This window comes from Pezoporus occidentalis, unplaced genomic scaffold, assembly GCF_034315485.1.
Source record: "Pezoporus occidentalis ecotype Australia unplaced genomic scaffold, CSIRO_AGI_Poc_V1 ctg101, whole genome shotgun sequence".
NCBI classification, from domain to species: Eukaryota; Metazoa; Chordata; class Aves; order Psittaciformes; family Psittacidae; genus Pezoporus; species Pezoporus occidentalis.
Window position 1 is genome coordinate 1775902 of NW_026912791.1, and position 17008 is coordinate 1792909.

The window sequence follows — 17008 nt, forward strand, 5'->3', positions numbered from 1 at the left end:
AATTGCTAAGCCTAAGGCTTAACTGTGTTGAGTTTTCAATTACTGTAAACATTGGAGTTTTCAGTCTCTCCTAGGCATGAGCTGAAGTATGCTTTGACTCCTGGTTGCCGGTGAGGGTTCCTCTTGTGGCACTGATGTCTTTGCCCTTTTTCCCTGTGGAGAGGGCTGTTAGGTTGGCATTGCAGCAGGCACAGCCAGGCAGGAAGCGCCTACACCTGGGGAAGACCTGGTGCCGGCCCCCCCCATCTGGCCAGCACAGCTGGAGCCCGCAGCAATCAGGGCTGGCAGCCAATGTAAGAGAAACGGAGTGAAAGGAGCCTCTTTCTAGGGTCTGTGGGTGCCAGATCTCTGGATTTCTCTATGAAGATATTCGACAAAGGTATTTTTTCCCCTATACTTGTGGTATTTGTCTGTTTATCATTGCTTTATTTGCAAACAGTGAGGTTTGAGATCTTACTTCCTATTACTCCTGCGGTGTTTTTCTGCATTATTTCTTCTCTAAGTTCTGCTGGCTGCAAACAAATGGAGCGTAAGTGTGTCTGACTCCTTGGAAGTCCATTGAGTTGTACTTTCTTGTTAAGTTGCAAAACCATATGGAAACCTCTGAAAAGCTGTCTGGGGTTAGGTTTCTCATACCTGCTGCTTAGATGTGTTCAGTAATTGTGTAAGAGAAAGCTTTCTTATGGTATTCTGGCATTCTAGTTCCTGTCTCAGCTGGTGAAAAGGAGGCAAAAATACAAAACAAACAAAATTTTTGGCTTGCAGCCTGCTCTACTTAAAGCATTCATAATGTTTTTGGCTATGGTTTGCTTTCCCTGTAGGCATGGGTTTTGGTTGGGTTAGCTGTGCATGTGAGCTCCATTTTTACCCTTTATTAAAAAAAAAAAAGTCACTGATTATTGTGTTTTTATTTAGCTAAGTTCATGGCATAGAAACAAAACCCGCAAAGAATGCCCTGGGTTGCTGCTGCCTCTATGGTCTCATGTGCCACAGAGCCATATGCCCGGGCAGTGCTTTTAGGCAAGGATGGCTGATGGTGTTCCGCTCTCTTGTAGAGCGGTGTTGGCCATCTCTGTTCACCTGGGGTGCAAATCAGGGATGCTCTAACACCTCATGTATGTGATTGCCCCAACTTCAGTTCTGGCCCTTTGGAAAAAGGCCCAATGAATGCTGCCTGAGGTAGGTGTTTCTCAGCATGCTCAGTTGCTAAAATGTCTCCTGAAGTTTGTAGGATTGCAAGAGGTATTTACCCATGTTTGAATGAGGTTTTGCAGGTTTGGTAGGTTGTTATCATGGCCAGATTTCTGGATTTTTTTTGTTGCCTGAAGTGCTCTTGAGATACAGATAGTGAGGGAGAAAATTGCATTACTTTCAGTAAAATGAAAGTGCTTGGTGAGTAGGCGTGGGCCCCATAGCTGGTGTTAGTGAGAAAGGAGTTTGCAAATGACCTGTTTCTCTAAGTTCAGGAGGTGAATACTAGAGAAAAGCAAAGCTGAATGTTGTATTCTTTCAGGATCACAAGCTATGTACTATGTGCTTCTCAGAAGTAAGGATTTGATATGTTCTTCCAGTTAGAAGGTTTCTTTAGTTCTTGATTTCTTAGTGGAAAGATCTGACTGAGTCCTTGGTGTTTCAGCTTCCTCTCCTGCTAATGCCTCTTGTGTACATACTTCTTCAGAGGGATATGGAGAAAGGAGGAACCTTTTTAACTTATTTGATTTGGGTTACATGACAGTGAAAAGTCCATACAGGGAGCCCAGAGCAACACCACACAAGTGTAACATGCGGACTGTTTGACTTCCCAAACAGTCGGGATTTAAAAGCTGGTCTCTATGCCTGCTCATATCCTGGGAGGACCTTAGATGGGGCTTTTTGTGTGATGTGACTAACTAACTAAAAATAGTAACCTCAGTGTACCTTTAAATTGCTTTTCCATGAAGAATAACAAAACAGCTTTTTATTTCAAAGTGTCAATGTTATGTTAAATCCCCATTATTTCTTTTAAAATGACCATTATTTGGTTGTTTTGTTACAAGCAGGGTGTTGCATTGTCTCTTGACCTCATTCACACAGCACAGGAAGGTGAAGCATTTGGCAATGAAAAGCAAGGAAAAAGTAGTTTGATATTTTTTGTTGATGCCATATTGTTCGTGTTAATTTACTTCTGTTTTAAACATGAAGAAGTTATTTCTTTGGGGAATCACAGAAATATGGTAATAGGAAGCTAGAACTTTGCAGTTGGTCTACTCAGTGTTTTTTCTGGTCTTGGTGGAGTGCTGTATCTGAGGTGTTGCTGTCTGGGAGCCCCCCTTGTTCTGGTGGAAAGATGAATTTCAGTTCTGAGCTTGGCTTTGTGGCTTCTGTTTGCTATAGGAACAGTGCTATATTGAAAAGCAGTAATCTGCCTCAAACAGTAATCTACCAACTAGTTCTGAATGTGTGCTTTTTCTTTCCATGGGGCTCAGCCGGAAGCATGTCTTTCATCATTTCATGAAATAGTTACTTTTTCAAGGCATCAGATTCCTTGGTCACACACATCCTTCCACTCCCCCCCATCCTGCATGCCCATCCACACATGTGCATGCACATGTTCTTCTTTTCTCTCGTGCAGCCTGAATGAGAATCTCCCAGAAATCAGGCTTACTATGTGATATAACCTTGTCACTATGGTAAAGTACTCCAAGTATCAAATATGCACCATGCTTGTAGGGGTGAGCTGGCAAAGAACAACTGTGTGCTGCTATGACAATTATTTTTTTTGGCTTGTTTTAAATGAAGGAGATCTCTCAGAGGTAGGATACCTCAAGTCCAAAGTTTCATGACATCCTTAATTGTCAATCACAACAGTATTGGCAGTCTCAATAGAAAACTTGCTTGCTATTCACCTTTGCTTGGGGATGGGAGGACAGCATTGCTAATGAGCATTTAGTAGATCTAGTTCTTACCAACTTCTACTGTTAGCAAAGAATTAGCTAGATCCAATCCCCTAAACTTTAAGTGATAAAGCTTAATGACTTGAAACTGATGTTGTATTTCACTCTGTCAGTGTTCTGGCACCTAAGCCTTCGCATCCAACTATAAGGATAGAAGTGTACTTTGTCCGATTATAGGAGGTTTTTCCTTCAGATGAATGCTAGACAGTACCAGGCTGATAAAAAACTAAGAGCTGGCACCATTAACCCAAGTTGTTCCAGTAGCAAAGGAGATATTGGGTGAAATCACCTAGGATGCAATCAGGCTTACTGCAGCTTAGGAGCCTGCCTGCAGTGGAGGAACTTCTTCACCTGATCTGGATCATGGTTATGCTGGGCCAAGTTTGCAGTGCAAACACCAGGCTGCAGCTGGGCAGTCCACAACCAGGAACCCAACACAGCTGGTAGTAAAACTTCAAAGGAAGGACCATTCAACAAAACCATATCACTCTCTTGCTTTTTTTTTTTTTTTCCAGTACTTTAATACAGCATTAAAATGCTAGAATACTACAAGAAAGCTGTATACTATCCAGCAAATAAGGCACATGTCGGAATGCCATTTTATGGACAATCCACAACAGAGGTTTTACAGTCTCTTTAGCAACACAGTCAATAGATGAGTAAGCTGTCATCTTGATTGGTGAAGCAGAACTGGTACCTCTGAGGCCTTTGTCCATAGGTTTTGTTTGTTTGTTTTAGCTGTACAAGTTTAATAACAATTACAGAAAAAGAAATTGTACAAATTGCCAACTGAATCTGACAAGGACAGTGGGTACAGCTAAACAAATGTAATAATCATTAGGTTAATTTTTTTAAAGCTGAAGAAATTCGTAAGATACAGTGTTAGTTTTAGCACTAGTACACAACGCAGTGAGTGCTGTACTAAATAACCTTTTAAAGGAAACAAGAATCCAGTACAGGGTTGGGCAGACATCCCAGTTTAGCATGGTAAAATATCAAACTAAAAACCCAATCCTTCATAATATAATCAAACTACATGAAATGTAAAGTGTAAAAATGCTTCAAATACGTGCACATGCATAATCTATATTGCTATGAGTTCTAATTAAAATAAACATAAATTCCTACAATCATCTACTTCAATCCTTTTCTTATATCCTTTGATTGGTATTATTGCTGTAGCCGATACTGCATAGCTGAGCTCACAGTTTGAAAAGAGTTGTGAAAGTCAAGTTGTCAAACAGTGTCCTAACCAACTCTCTTCCCCTCCGGTTATGGGAAAGAACCACCATTTGAAACCCAACACTTGTGCTTCGGAGTTTCTGAGAGCCAAGTCTCTACGGTGCTTTCAGCATCTTCTGTGTCTCTCACAAGGCCATAAAGTGACAGTATACTGTTATTTGCTCCTCACTTGCTCTATGTCTAGTGATAGCTTTTTCTAGCAATCCTTTCCCAAATACACATAAATAAACTGTATAAGCATTTTTATATAAGTCTAAGCACTTGAATAATACATTGGTTACTTAATACTGATATTTTCATCCAAGGATAACAAAAACAATATGGCTTAAAGAATTGCAAGGTTTTTGTCAGAATTATGTACCAACTTTCATATAATATTTTATGTAGACAATATTTCCTTCTTAATGTAGTTCTGTTGCATACTTTATACAGACAAAAGCATTGTAAAAAAAAAAAAGGTAAATTACTTCCATAAATATTTTCTTGAGGATACATCCTTAGTTCTGCAAAATACTTAAGAAAACTCTTACCTCTGTTAGTATCCTAGCTGAGAGGAAGGCCCTTCTGAAAGCTTCCAAATTGTAAAAACTTCCCCCCAAAAAACAAACAATACTTTTTTAAAAAGGCCCTCAAATATATACAAAAAAGTTACTGCAAAGAGTTTCCAGATAACAATTCAGTATTACAAGAAATATTTGTAACCATTCAAAAATTTTAACATCTAAAAAGGTTTCCAAAATACACACATAGTATTAAAAAAAAAAAAAAAATTGAAAGAAACTCTATGTCAAGTATAACTCAAGATAAATACACATCTGCAAGTAAAACTGTAAAATACTTCATACAGGGGTAAACATTTATATCAATCATCTATAGCTAGTAACTGCACACGATTGTCCCTTTGAAATTCATCCTAGAAAACACAAACCATCATCCCTATATCTAAGATCTCAAACAGCCCTCTGAGCACTTAGCAATGTAGCAAACTGAACGGACAGCAGTGGTTTTGCAGGTAGGAAAGAGATTTGGGTTGAAGCCCAGTTGGGAGTGGAGTGATATCTTAAAGAATGATTTTTGTATGGGGATAGTTCCATCACATTTTAACATATGTTGGCAAAGGCAAGTGGAAAATGTGTGTCAGTTCACTTAACTTGAAATGCACATGTTGGTGACTTATTGCATACTGTTCAGTGGACAACTCTTTGGGTCCATAGTAGGAAAAAAAATATTCTACGTGACTGCAGGACAAAGAGAGCTAACTTATGAAATTTGACATCTCCAAAAGCTCTTAACTTAAATGTTTTAAGTAGTTCTATTTTTGGAATAACTGCTAGAGCATCACGGGTATGTAACCCATGTATAATCTAAATTTCATGTTATACAAAAACGTATAATGTAGAGAATACTTCTTGGCATAAGGCTTCTCAGGCATACTTAACTTCACATTTTTAGTTTACAAACTAATTCCCATATAATGGGGAACTTCAAAATACACCTGTTTCCAGAAATAATATATACTCTTGTGTATTTGTCGGATTAAAAAGCAACATTTGGACAAAAAGGCCTCAACCATTGCTTGTGTGGCATCATTTTATGTCTGTGGTAGCAGCAGTAGAAACTGGCTAAAATGGGGTCATCCTTTAAAAACTACAGGGAGTTTTTTCTTCATCACGATTAAATGAAGTATTTGTAACAACTTCATTGGAGTTCAACATCAAGTTAAAGCAGCTAAAAACCTACACCACACCTTTCAAATCTCTGATACTTTTCTCCAGAGCAGTGCCAATGCCAAACACAAATTCCTTGTGAAATGTTCTGACCAACTGAGGAAACAAAATGTGTTTAGTGCTTGTTTTCTATAAAGAAACAATTGAATGCTTCAAAATCTCCACAAAAAGGGGAAAGGAGAAAAAAAAAGCAGTATTGTGTGCTGCATGGATTGGTAGGCAACATCTGAGCTTAAAAATCTAGTTTGACGTATTTCTCTTGGGTACACCTCTAAGCAATACTCAATTTAAGAAGGCCTATGTTGATTAAAAATGAAAACGTTTTTTACTGATGCTTGCTTCACTTCTGGTACGACTGTCTAAAAATGCCTTCAAGGATTACTAGCTGACATGTGCAGAGTTGGTTAAACAGAACATCAGAAAGCATTCAGAAAAATCTCAGGGGTAAAAACTCCTCTTTTTTTGGGGGGGGGGGGGAGTGAATTTTTAAGGTTTTTCTAATTTGGAATGAGTTAGTTAAATCCATGAATTACCTTTGAAGAAGGTGGGGTGCACAGAAAGCAAAATAAATCATTCTACATTTTTTAATCAATCTCTTTCTTCTTTTTTGACCTAAAAATTCAGAAACTTCCCTTTTGTGCCATTAACAAAACACCAATGGTCATAAGCTACTGTATGTTATGCATGTGGACGTGTTTTTTTTTCCAGCAACCCACAAACTATATACAGACAAGCACAGAGTAAATGCCCAGAGCTGAATGCTACAATCCTACAAGCAAAGCTCATGCAGGGAGGGACAGAAGAATGCTCCCCTCTCATGTAGCTTGGCACTGCTGCTGGCCTTTAGGGAGATGAGGCTTCAGCCCTGTGCAGCCAGGACTGAAAACAAGGAGATGCCCCAACACAGCTGGGGGGAAGGCAGAGCTGAGCCACATGGTTGCATGGGAAGGACGGTTGTTGCTGCTCCCCAGGGATCTCCAGCCACTCTCCCCCCCACACCCCACTTTTGGAAGGGATGACAAGGCAAGCAGGCAGCTTCCAGCACTGGGGTGCCCAGGGTATCACATCTGCATCCCACACTGGGATGGACTTGCAGTCTCTGAATTAGGCAGAACCAACTACAGCAGTGTTGCTTCTTGCTTTTCCACATGTTTTGTTCTTTACCTGTTTTTCCCCAGCGTAAGTGCAGGGGAAAATCTATTCTTCTCTTTATTTTAAATGTGCTAAATACTACTTAAAGACTTTTACGTCTGCTGCCTAGGAAAATATCAGTGATATAAATATTGAACTCTTTACAAGTATGCTCTTAAGAATTATTATTCTACACCTATAGCTATTAATTGTGTTAAAGTAGTTCACATGTATTTTTAGTACAACCTAAAAATCCGTAAGCTAAAGGCATTGCCATATAGTATTGAACCTGGATAAATAATTTTTTAATTGGGCACTGTCATGAACATAGCACGTAATGGTATCTTTTAGCTGGCCTTTGTTCAGAACCTGGCTGTGTGCTGTATGCTGATGTAGCTGCATTAAGGGATGTGTTATTTTACTGATCTAGTGGTTATTGCAAGATGGGAATTATTCAACACAGAAAAAAAGTATGATAGTAACATCTTCGTTTCAGGGAGAAAATAAAATAACATTTTCCCTTATCTTCATTTAAGGGGGTTTCTCTGCATGTCCTTTAGCTGGATGTGAAGCATCAAGGTGTTTTGTTATGTACTATTAAGTACTGAAGAGTAAAAAATAAATCTGGTTTAGTATGCGGCTCTTCCAAAATTACTTGTGCTTGAAACAAAATATCGATGTTAATTGCTGGAGGTCAAGCTTTGAAAAACCTACCCCTAGATCTGCCCGTGTATTTTCTTATATGTATGGGCAGATTAGTATTTTTGTATAGAGAGTTTGTCGCTAAGGTAATTTCTGAGTCTGTGCAAAAGAATGTGTTTCTATGCAATAATGCTAAAACTGCATCTATTCACTGAGGTAACTATACTGCTATTAGTGTTAACTTTCAATAATATTTTCAGCTACTTTAGTTGATGGAATTGCTGGTTGGACAAAACTAGTTTTGAAGTCATTAATTTAGTTAATACTGGTTTAGCACTACATAGCATTTTTCATCCAGTGATGTCAAACACTTACAGATACTAAGTGAACCTCACAACTCTCCTGTGAGGTAGGTATACTAAAGTATTATTATCCTCATTTTGCGGCTGGGGAAACTGAGGTCCAGAACGATCTTATGACTTGCCCAAAATCAGGGAGCTTATGGAAGAACTGTGGTCAGAAGCTGGGAGTCCCAATGTTTACTCATTGCTTCCGCCAGTAGGTTGGGTCATTTGGGCTACTCATAAATAATAACATTTGCAAGATATGTACATGACCACCTGAACAAGCAGGAACAAACTTGCCCTGCTTATAGCAAAGCAAGGAAACGGCAGAAGTTGTACCCTAGAGCAAACTTGTGAAGAGCTTCACATTTCCTGTACAAATGCTAAGTTTTCAATTAGCTTTACAAAAGAGCTTGACTGTACATCCTGTTATCGACTGGCATAAACCCTCTGCTGTCTTAATGTTATGGAATTAATCCTCAAAATATATTTAATTCCTATCAAATTATTTAGAGGATTTAAAGTATTTCCACTAAGTATCATTCACATAAATTGATTTCTCTAAAGGAAAGTTCATAAAAATAGAAATTGTTGATTAAAAAAAAAAAAAAACAAACATCATCCCTGTAAGTTTTTTAGTGAATGCTGCAAGTGAATTGCTTATTGTGTCCTTTTGCCAATGTACTCTTACGTAGATGTAAAAACAAGATACTGTGTCGAGGTACTTTCAGTTCATGATATTTCCAGTCCCTGATGAGATACTTCTTTGCAGCAGGATGACCCTGCACAAAGTTCTCCCTGAAATGGGACAATGAAATATAACTCCTATATCTCTCCTCAGGTACGTAGGTGCTTCAGGAAGACAAAGAGGGAAAGTTAAGGAGTGTTCTCCATGCCTCAAAACACCCCTATGGCTAACAAGTTTTATAACAGATTTGTACAGTAGAAAACAGGACATAAAAGTATTTCCAGAAAGTGGCTTTAAAACTATTATAAGTTTGGCTAATCTTTCAATTAAGAGCTTTGAGGACAGTTTGAAGTATTCTTATCCCCCCTTATTCACAGTAAATTTAGTGTCCTTGTGGCCTAATAAGCAACCCATACACACACAGGGACCGTTTCAGTGGGATTATATGACAAGAGAAGGATCTGTTAGTTGCATAAGCAAGCCAATTTTGTCTCCTCCAAAAACCTCTTGGAATACTTCCTGATGCTCTGGGTCCCATTATGGCATTCCCTTTCTACCCAACCCACACCCTCAAACAATTGTTCACTTTTTTTTGCCAGATTCTGCAAAAATGATTTTGCCTAAGCCCTGCGCATGCGATGGTGACAAATAGAAAAGGTCCAAGAAATCAGCAGCACATAATTCTCAGACCTTCTAAAGCTGGGAAAACATTTTTCCTTCTTTTATGCTGTGGCTTGTTTCATCTTCCTTTGTCTTGTCATATAATAGGAATAACGTTCATGTCGTGGGCGAGTGCTTGCAATTAGTGGCCCCACAGTTATTTAACCTCTGCAAAAGCCATACATACATGTTCCTTGTGAATGTTATACCTTGCCTATTGAATAGTACTTCATTTCACCTGGCCATGATATAGGATCTGTGTAAACAATCAGCAGAACCTGCAACCGTGGTTCTCTTGTGAACACTATCAGTAACGCTTTATATATGTGTGTGTACATATACATATACATTGACATATATATATGTATGTATACAAATCATAGTCCTGTAAATACCTGTTGCATGTGTGCACATGCACAGGAGAAATGTTACATTCTATTAATGGTAAGGCATATTATTAGATAGGCAATATTGGCAATTATTTTAGCTTTTATCTTGATTTGTTGTGTTGCTGTTGATCGCATGCTGCCAGAGGATCTTCAAGGATGATGGGGATGGGAAGAGGCCACTTTGAAGGTTTATTGCACACGGCGGCAGTAGTAGCCCAAAACTTTGCACTTCTCACACAGGTGCTGGGGGTGTTCTTTGCTTTGATCTGAAACATCCAAGCCATCCGGCTTTTCAAGGGGTCTCTGCAGTGAAGGAAAGGAAATAAGATTAGATCCGAAGTTTTGTCACTGTTACTGTTTATTATGAAGCCAACTTTTATGCTTAACTGAGCTTTTTGCTAGTAATTATAAAGCTACTATATTTCTTCCCTGAAAGGATGAAATATTTTTTCAGCTCTGTATTGGTTCAGAGTTGCCTCATGGTTTAGTGTCATTCTTCACAAAGGTGATGGTAGTTTGTCCTTTGTTGAGGACAAATTACTAAAAGAATGAATTGGGGTCTGTATTTATAAAAGCAGTAACACAGAAGAGTTTATTCTCTTGGCTCCAATAACTGAGATGTCCCAAATGCATTAACTCCTCAAGCATGGGAATCACATTACCCAGTAGCGCCATCAGGGCTTACCAACGTTGGGATTAGCTGCTACATGAAAACTTAACTATGCACAGATATAACTAAATGAGGTTTTCCCAATACTTAGTCTCATATTTCTGAGGCTGAGATGTTTGAAGTAGAGCAGCTGCAAAGCTATTAATTAATCAAAAAAACCCCAAGCCCCACACCAAAAACTCACCAAAACCCAACCCCAAACCAATTTCCCAACACAACCCTTTTCCCCGAATGCGAGTAATACATTGAATATGTATTTTTAATAATATTTGTTAAATCACAGTTTTGGGGGGTATAATTGGCTAAACAAGGGAATGCTTTTAGTAGATCTTTAATTTTTGATAACATGTAAAGGGTTTTCACAATCATTCTGAAAATAAAATATTCAAATACTGCAGTAAGGTTAAGTGTTTGGGAAGTCTAATAGGTAGAGAGGTGATAGAGATGTGAGGTAGAGCATGAGGAAGTGCCGCATTTGTTTGAAAAAGAAAACAAAAAAGAACAAAAAAATTCAGTAACCTATAATTCTTTTTTTTTTTGTGAAATATGCTTAAAAGGCTACTGCATTGCACAGTGCCTGTCCATGAAGATAGCGGTTGTTCTGTGGGACTGTGTTAGAGGCAGCAAGTGGTGTACAATCTGAAAACAAGCAATAAGCTTCTCACTGATACCACAGTGATAGCAGACTCTTGCTTATTTCTCCAAAATACGATTCCTGTAGCAGGGAGTGGATAAATAAATTACAAAGTTATGGCCATGTTTTCTTCACGCCTTTCCTAAATCCTAAAGACTTTCCTTTATCTGTAAAATCTTAAAGTACATCTGATCGCCTATGTTTTTATTCTAAGTTCTTCATTCCAAAGCCATCCACTTTAGAGCCTGTGGACAGGAAGAATAGAGACATTCAAAGCTTTTTTCATTTGACTATGTAACACTGCAAGAACACCTTATAATTCAGAGAATACAGGGGTTTCTCAGCTTACTGAATAGCTAAAATGAGACAAAACATATTCTATTATCCTGAACAAGAGATGCTTTCAAATTCTTGCTTGTTTGTATTGGGTTATAAGTGCAACATTTCTTATACTGCAAAGCTAGTAAAGACAATATATGGGAATAATTCAGTGGTGATTGCCAGTGGTTTGCTACTTGTTCAATGTTCTTGCCCATGATGTTGTCCCAGGCTACCTCTGTCTTTGAGTTTAATTTACAATTTAATTGCAAATAAAATTCCCTGTATCAAGCAGAGGATAAGGAAGGTAGATGGACCCCTCATTTGCTGTAAATCCTTTAGCCTCCCCCTGCAACCTCACTGAGCTTTGAATGACCCGTTGGAAGTCAGGATGTTAGGACTTATGATCAGAACCAGCAAACCCATTTCTAGGCTTGCAACCCAACCACTGTTGAAGGCAGTGCTTCTGCCACAATACAGACAAGTTGAATAAACTGATCTGGTCAGAAAAACTGCCCATTTGCCTTTTCTACCACTTCTTTAACCAGCATCTGTCCACAAATATTCTTTAAGAACTTGTGTTTCATAAATGTAATAAAAGATGGTGCTCAGGTTCAGGTGTCCCAGGAATTAATTTATTCTCCCCTATGGAGGATTTGAGAATTCTGTAATGCTACACTTAAAACAGGCTATTCTACTCAGCTCTGATTGCTTGTGCTGCTAGCTGTGCTCTGATTAAAGAGAAAAACTACAGCAGTTATCATGTTTATTGATATAAGCCAGATTATTTTTTTTTTTTTTTTAATATGCAAGGCCCTGGGAATCATTTTTCCTGGAAATAGTGCAAAGGACATTAGGAATGCCTTGAAGCGCCAAAAGTTTTTTGGATGGTTTTCAGAAACAATAGCTCTCCATGGTTTGCTTTCCCCCTGTGTTGATTGAGCTCAGCTTTTTGGCCTGAGAAGCATTTTGATTTCAGAAATGTTATTGTTACCAGTGTATTACGACACAGAGGATGGGGAGAGAGGGGTTACAAATGCAGGAAAGCAGGTTGCCAAGGGGCAGCTGGAAGGAGTGGAGCTGAGCAGAGCCCAGGATACATTTCTGGTGAGGCAGTGGAGGGCTGTGGCTTCATAGCTGGTAGTGTGCTTGCATGGTTTGTGTCCCAAAAACACGTCAATCTAGCTTTTGCATAAAATGAAGATCATGGCATCTCCATTTGCTGTTTTCTCTTTATGGGTTTCTTGTAGGACAACCCCGTCCCCTCACCTCTAAACACCCTGAGAGGTAACTGTTCTTGTCAGGTTGCTTTCTGTAAGTTACTAATTGTGGAGGACATTAAAGTACTGACCTTATACCCTTGCAACCTTTCTTACACCCTGCTAAAAGGGGAGAACTTTAGACAACCGAAGAGCTGTGTGTCCATCAGGTTGAACTTCCTCTGTGCAGGCTGACCTCTGACAATTCTTGCCGGCTTTGGTGTGGTAGAAGCAGAGAGGAAGGAGAAAATGCCAATGCAAGAGGGGTGCATAGGACTGGGCAGCTGCAAACTGTGTGCTAGATTTGGGCATTGCCTGAACTATGCAGAATATCTGAATAGCCAAGGAAGCTGTAGGAGTTCTGTGCTGCTGCTGAGAGGCTGGTAGCATAAAAACTCAGCCACATGGTTAGTGAGGGTGAGGAGAAGGGGACAGGCTATTTGGCTGTAAAAATAATTCCTTTCCTTAGCAAGAGATGAAATGGAGCTTGTAAAACAAAAACCCCTGCTATGTTTCTCTGGGAAAGGTATGCTTTTCTCTGTTTAACAGAGATTTTAAATTTAATACTTCAGTTTTCGTTGTCTTTTGAAAATGCAAGCATCCGGGATTTGGCAGTCTGTATTTTCAATAAAAACTACAGGCATGGGCACTCTTACATTCTTCTTTTTTGTCTGTCTGTCTTTAATTTTCTCCTGGTAGTTTCTGGGTGGAAGTAATCTTGTGCAGCCCACTAGGAAGCATTTGGTGGTAGTGACTAAAGCTGTTGCCTCAGGGGAATGAAGCTGAAAGAAATTTAAATCTATATAGTAATTCTCGTCATTCAAATTAACTTTTGATTGTGAACTATTGCTGTCCCAGTCTATATGTATTGAACGAACTCTGCATTCTCTGCACGTCAGTTGAAACCCTCAAACCCTCAAAACGAAAAGCTCAACCTTATGAAGTGTTAGGTGTCAGAAAACATCACTAAGCCATCCTTGAGGAAAATTGCCTCCATTAAGAAGCAGAATGGAACAATGTGGCTGCTTATGTTTGTATTTAGAAGACTGATTTTTTTTTTTTTTTTTTTATTTTTTTTTATTTTCCTGAAGAATGGAAACGTTTGATTACACCACTGATGGGTAAAGGATCATATCAAAAATTCACATGCAAAACCCCACTTCTACATAATTTTCTGGACTCGTTACCTCAAGTTCTAATGAAGCAAATGAGATGATTAAATGAGAAATTAGATATGTGAACAGAAATGGATTCTACAGCTATAGCTTGCAGGATAATCATTAGGTTAACAGTCTTAAGAAGCCATAGATAGTTATGTTTCCCTCAAGATACAAATGCTATTGTGAATTAGTAAATTTTTAGTCTGATAAAAGTTATGCACTAGGGAAAAAAGATGAAATGCAATGTACATTCTTGAGCAGTAGACCCTCTGTGTTCTGTCTGTGGGGAACAAGAACATTAATGAGGCCCTCAGTTCTTGCTTGTGGGTCTAAGAGGCAGTGATAAGAAGGCTGCAGATCAGAGGCATGATGCACAGAGAGAGCAAGCAGCCTCTGGGTCAGGCCAGCTAAGAATGAATGGTAACTATATGAGTTAAATGGTGTAAGTCTCTTTTTAGACCTCAGAGAAGCAGAAGTCTGGGGTGATCTGTATTCCCACTGCTGGAGCACAGAAGTACAGACATGCTAGGGAGGGTTTATTAACTCTAAAGTGTTAAAAGGTTGTAATTGGAGGCCTGAAACTGTTGAAAAGCATACTGGGCTTGAGTGGTCAGACCCATCCATCCTCATACAGAGGTGGCTCTGGATGCACCAGTGTATGGAAATTGTGATGAGACAACTGCATTGCCCATGGAAGTAATAGCTTGGATATTACGAAGAATGTATTTACATACCAAATTATTTCCAGTCCAACAGTAAATTCCTGACAGCTGGGAGAAAATAGTGTCCAAGAGGACAAGTCAGTCACCAGATGGCTAGTTCTGCACCAGTGCAACAGCTGTCATCAGAAACAGCACTTGAGTTACCCACAAAGTCAGAGAAGCCTTGATAAGAGTCCAGCCAGGAAGCAACCACTGTCACGGATATTGCTGCTATAGCAGGCAGGGGAAGAAGATGAGAATTCAAAGCTTGGCATCTGGACTGTTACGGTGTGCCAAGAATGCTGGTGAATGGCTACAAGAACTGGCTCCTTGCTGGAGCATGGTAAGAAGGAGCATAAACAACTACAAAATCCAAATTCCTTGGAAGAATAAAAGGTAGGGTTAAGTCCAGTCTGAGATCTCTGATTATGTTTAGGGTAGCTAAAGTAACTACTTTAGTACTAGTAGACATGGAGCAGCTTTGTCAGGGTAGTTCTTTGGTCTCTTACTCCTCAATAAAGCTTGAGCTCAACAGGCCCCCAATTTTTGCCCCATGTCCTGTGAATTCCTGTAAGCAGTTCCACGGGGAGGTTTACCACTTGAGGGACATGGTGGAAACACAGAAGGAGGAACACAGTGGCACAATTTAGTCATGAAAACAAAAATGCACACAGAGCTTCTTTGGGATAAGGAGCAGTTCTACAGCTCTGATGCAAGAGCCACCTCATTCCATGATCCATGGATGAGTTGGGGAATGAATGGCAGCAGCCCTGTTATCAGGCTCTTTTGTTACTCCTTGCAATACATTCTCTACCACCTCTCTTAGACACAGAGATTTAGAGCTGTATTTATAGAGCACTCTGAAGTATATACACAGCTGTAAAATTGCTGAGAAGACTTTTCCTGCCCCAGAGAGATTAAAAGCTCATTCTCACAAACAGGGTACGTGGAATAAGAGCACAGGGCTGAATTGAGACATTCCTTGTGGGGAATTGGCACGGCATCATTTCCTGAAGTGAAAAGAGCCTCCAGGAACAAAGAGCAGGTGGCAGGGAAGTGTGGCTGCTCTCCCCTCCAGGGACCCACTAACGAAAGGTATGCATAGGAAATCAAGATTTGAGCGTAGCTGCACAAGCCATTCACAGACCCAGCATATGTGCTTCAATGGCTACCCCAGAGCTATCCAGAGTGCAGACAATTATCTTCAGTACTCTGATATTATTGCCTGAGCCACTTACATGAGAGTATTCAAGCAAGAGCCACCCCTTGTGAGAGAATGTGAACAAACCCTGCAGGACTGAAAAGTCCACAGACTGAGGAAAGCAATTGGGGAAGATGAAATAGAGATGGAGGTGAGGACCAGAGAAAAGGGCAAGCCTGGCAACTGAGAACAAGCCCATAGTTCACTGCAATGAGTATCAAGCAATCCTGAAATAAGGATTTACATTTTTTTCCTCCTAAAATGGACAAAAGCATCCTAATCTCCAATATTCAGGGTGACACAGCAAGGCTTAGTGGCCCATGTGGTTATAACTCAGCTATCGAATAGACTCTACAGAGGTAGATCTATTTGGTGAGAAACTAGGGGAATATAGAGATGCTCACTTGGCCATACCAAGGATGGGAAAGTATCCTTGGAGGTGGTTGCTGGGTCTTGTCTATATCCACACAGTCCTGTGTCCTCTACTGCCCAGGGTCAGATGTGGATCAGGGAAGGTTGATCTGATCTGGTGTGAATTTTCATGCTGAATATACTATTGTGAATGTAGACTTCTTTATAATACACCCTTGCCAGGGAAATCTGGCATCTGAATGGTTTTAAACATGGTCAGAGTTGTTTGCAGCTACATAGGTTTTGTAATTTTGCGAGTTCTTGTAACTTGACATAAGGACAGTTAATGTTGAGAAACAACAGTGATTTTCATCTGCTGATAAAATGACCATTAATTTTTCTTAAATAATGTTCAAAATACCTTTTTATCTGTTAGTCACAATGATATATTTACTAAATGGTAGGGCAAAGAGAAAGAAAAGGAGATGATGAATTCCAACACATTGCAGAGAAGACATATTGACAAGATTGTTTGGAAGTAGAAATAATTTATTTCACTAGAGGTAAATACTGTCTGAGCTTGAATGGAGGTCAGACATCTTCTGTCTGGCCAGTTCATCTGGGTTTTGTTAAACTGGGGGGAAAAATATGATCATAGTGCAAGTAACCATAAAAGGATTATATCACATAGTGTAGTGATTTGTACTGAAAGACACTACAAAACAGCAACATCCATTTCTTTTTCTTGAATGGAATTAAAATGGCACAAGAGAAACATGGCTTCTATGGAGAGGCAGCATCTTTTCTTAGATAAATTATTTAAGCTGATAAAAACTGGCTAATGGAAGATTCAGATTAGACTGAAAATACTCTCATACCATATAATAACGGTGGAAGGAGCATGTAATTAGCTGAGGACATCCATTAATGCACTGAAGGTGGGGGAAGTGATTGCTAA

The 17008-nt window shown here is 39.4% G+C and overlaps 1 protein-coding gene and 1 long non-coding RNA gene across 2 annotated transcripts in view; one reads left to right on the forward strand and one right to left on the reverse strand.

Annotated features, from left to right (window-relative positions):
* Positions 1-287: 287 nt before the first annotated feature.
* The window catches only part of LOC134161018 (uncharacterized), a 91048-nt gene continuing 74327 nt past the window's right edge, over positions 288-17008 (forward strand). The window contains exons 1-2 of the long non-coding RNA XR_009963798.1: positions 288-379; positions 1056-1179. This is a non-coding gene — a long non-coding RNA (uncharacterized LOC134161018). The remainder of the gene's footprint in view (positions 380-1055; positions 1180-17008) is intronic.
* ZCCHC24 (zinc finger CCHC-type containing 24) overlaps positions 8670-17008 on the reverse strand; it is a 111284-nt gene continuing 102945 nt past the window's right edge. The window contains exon 4 of the mRNA XM_062613498.1: positions 8670-10059. Within this exon, the coding sequence (XP_062469482.1) occupies positions 9946-10059 (114 nt within the window). The 3' untranslated portion in view covers positions 8670-9945. The remainder of the gene's footprint in view (positions 10060-17008) is intronic.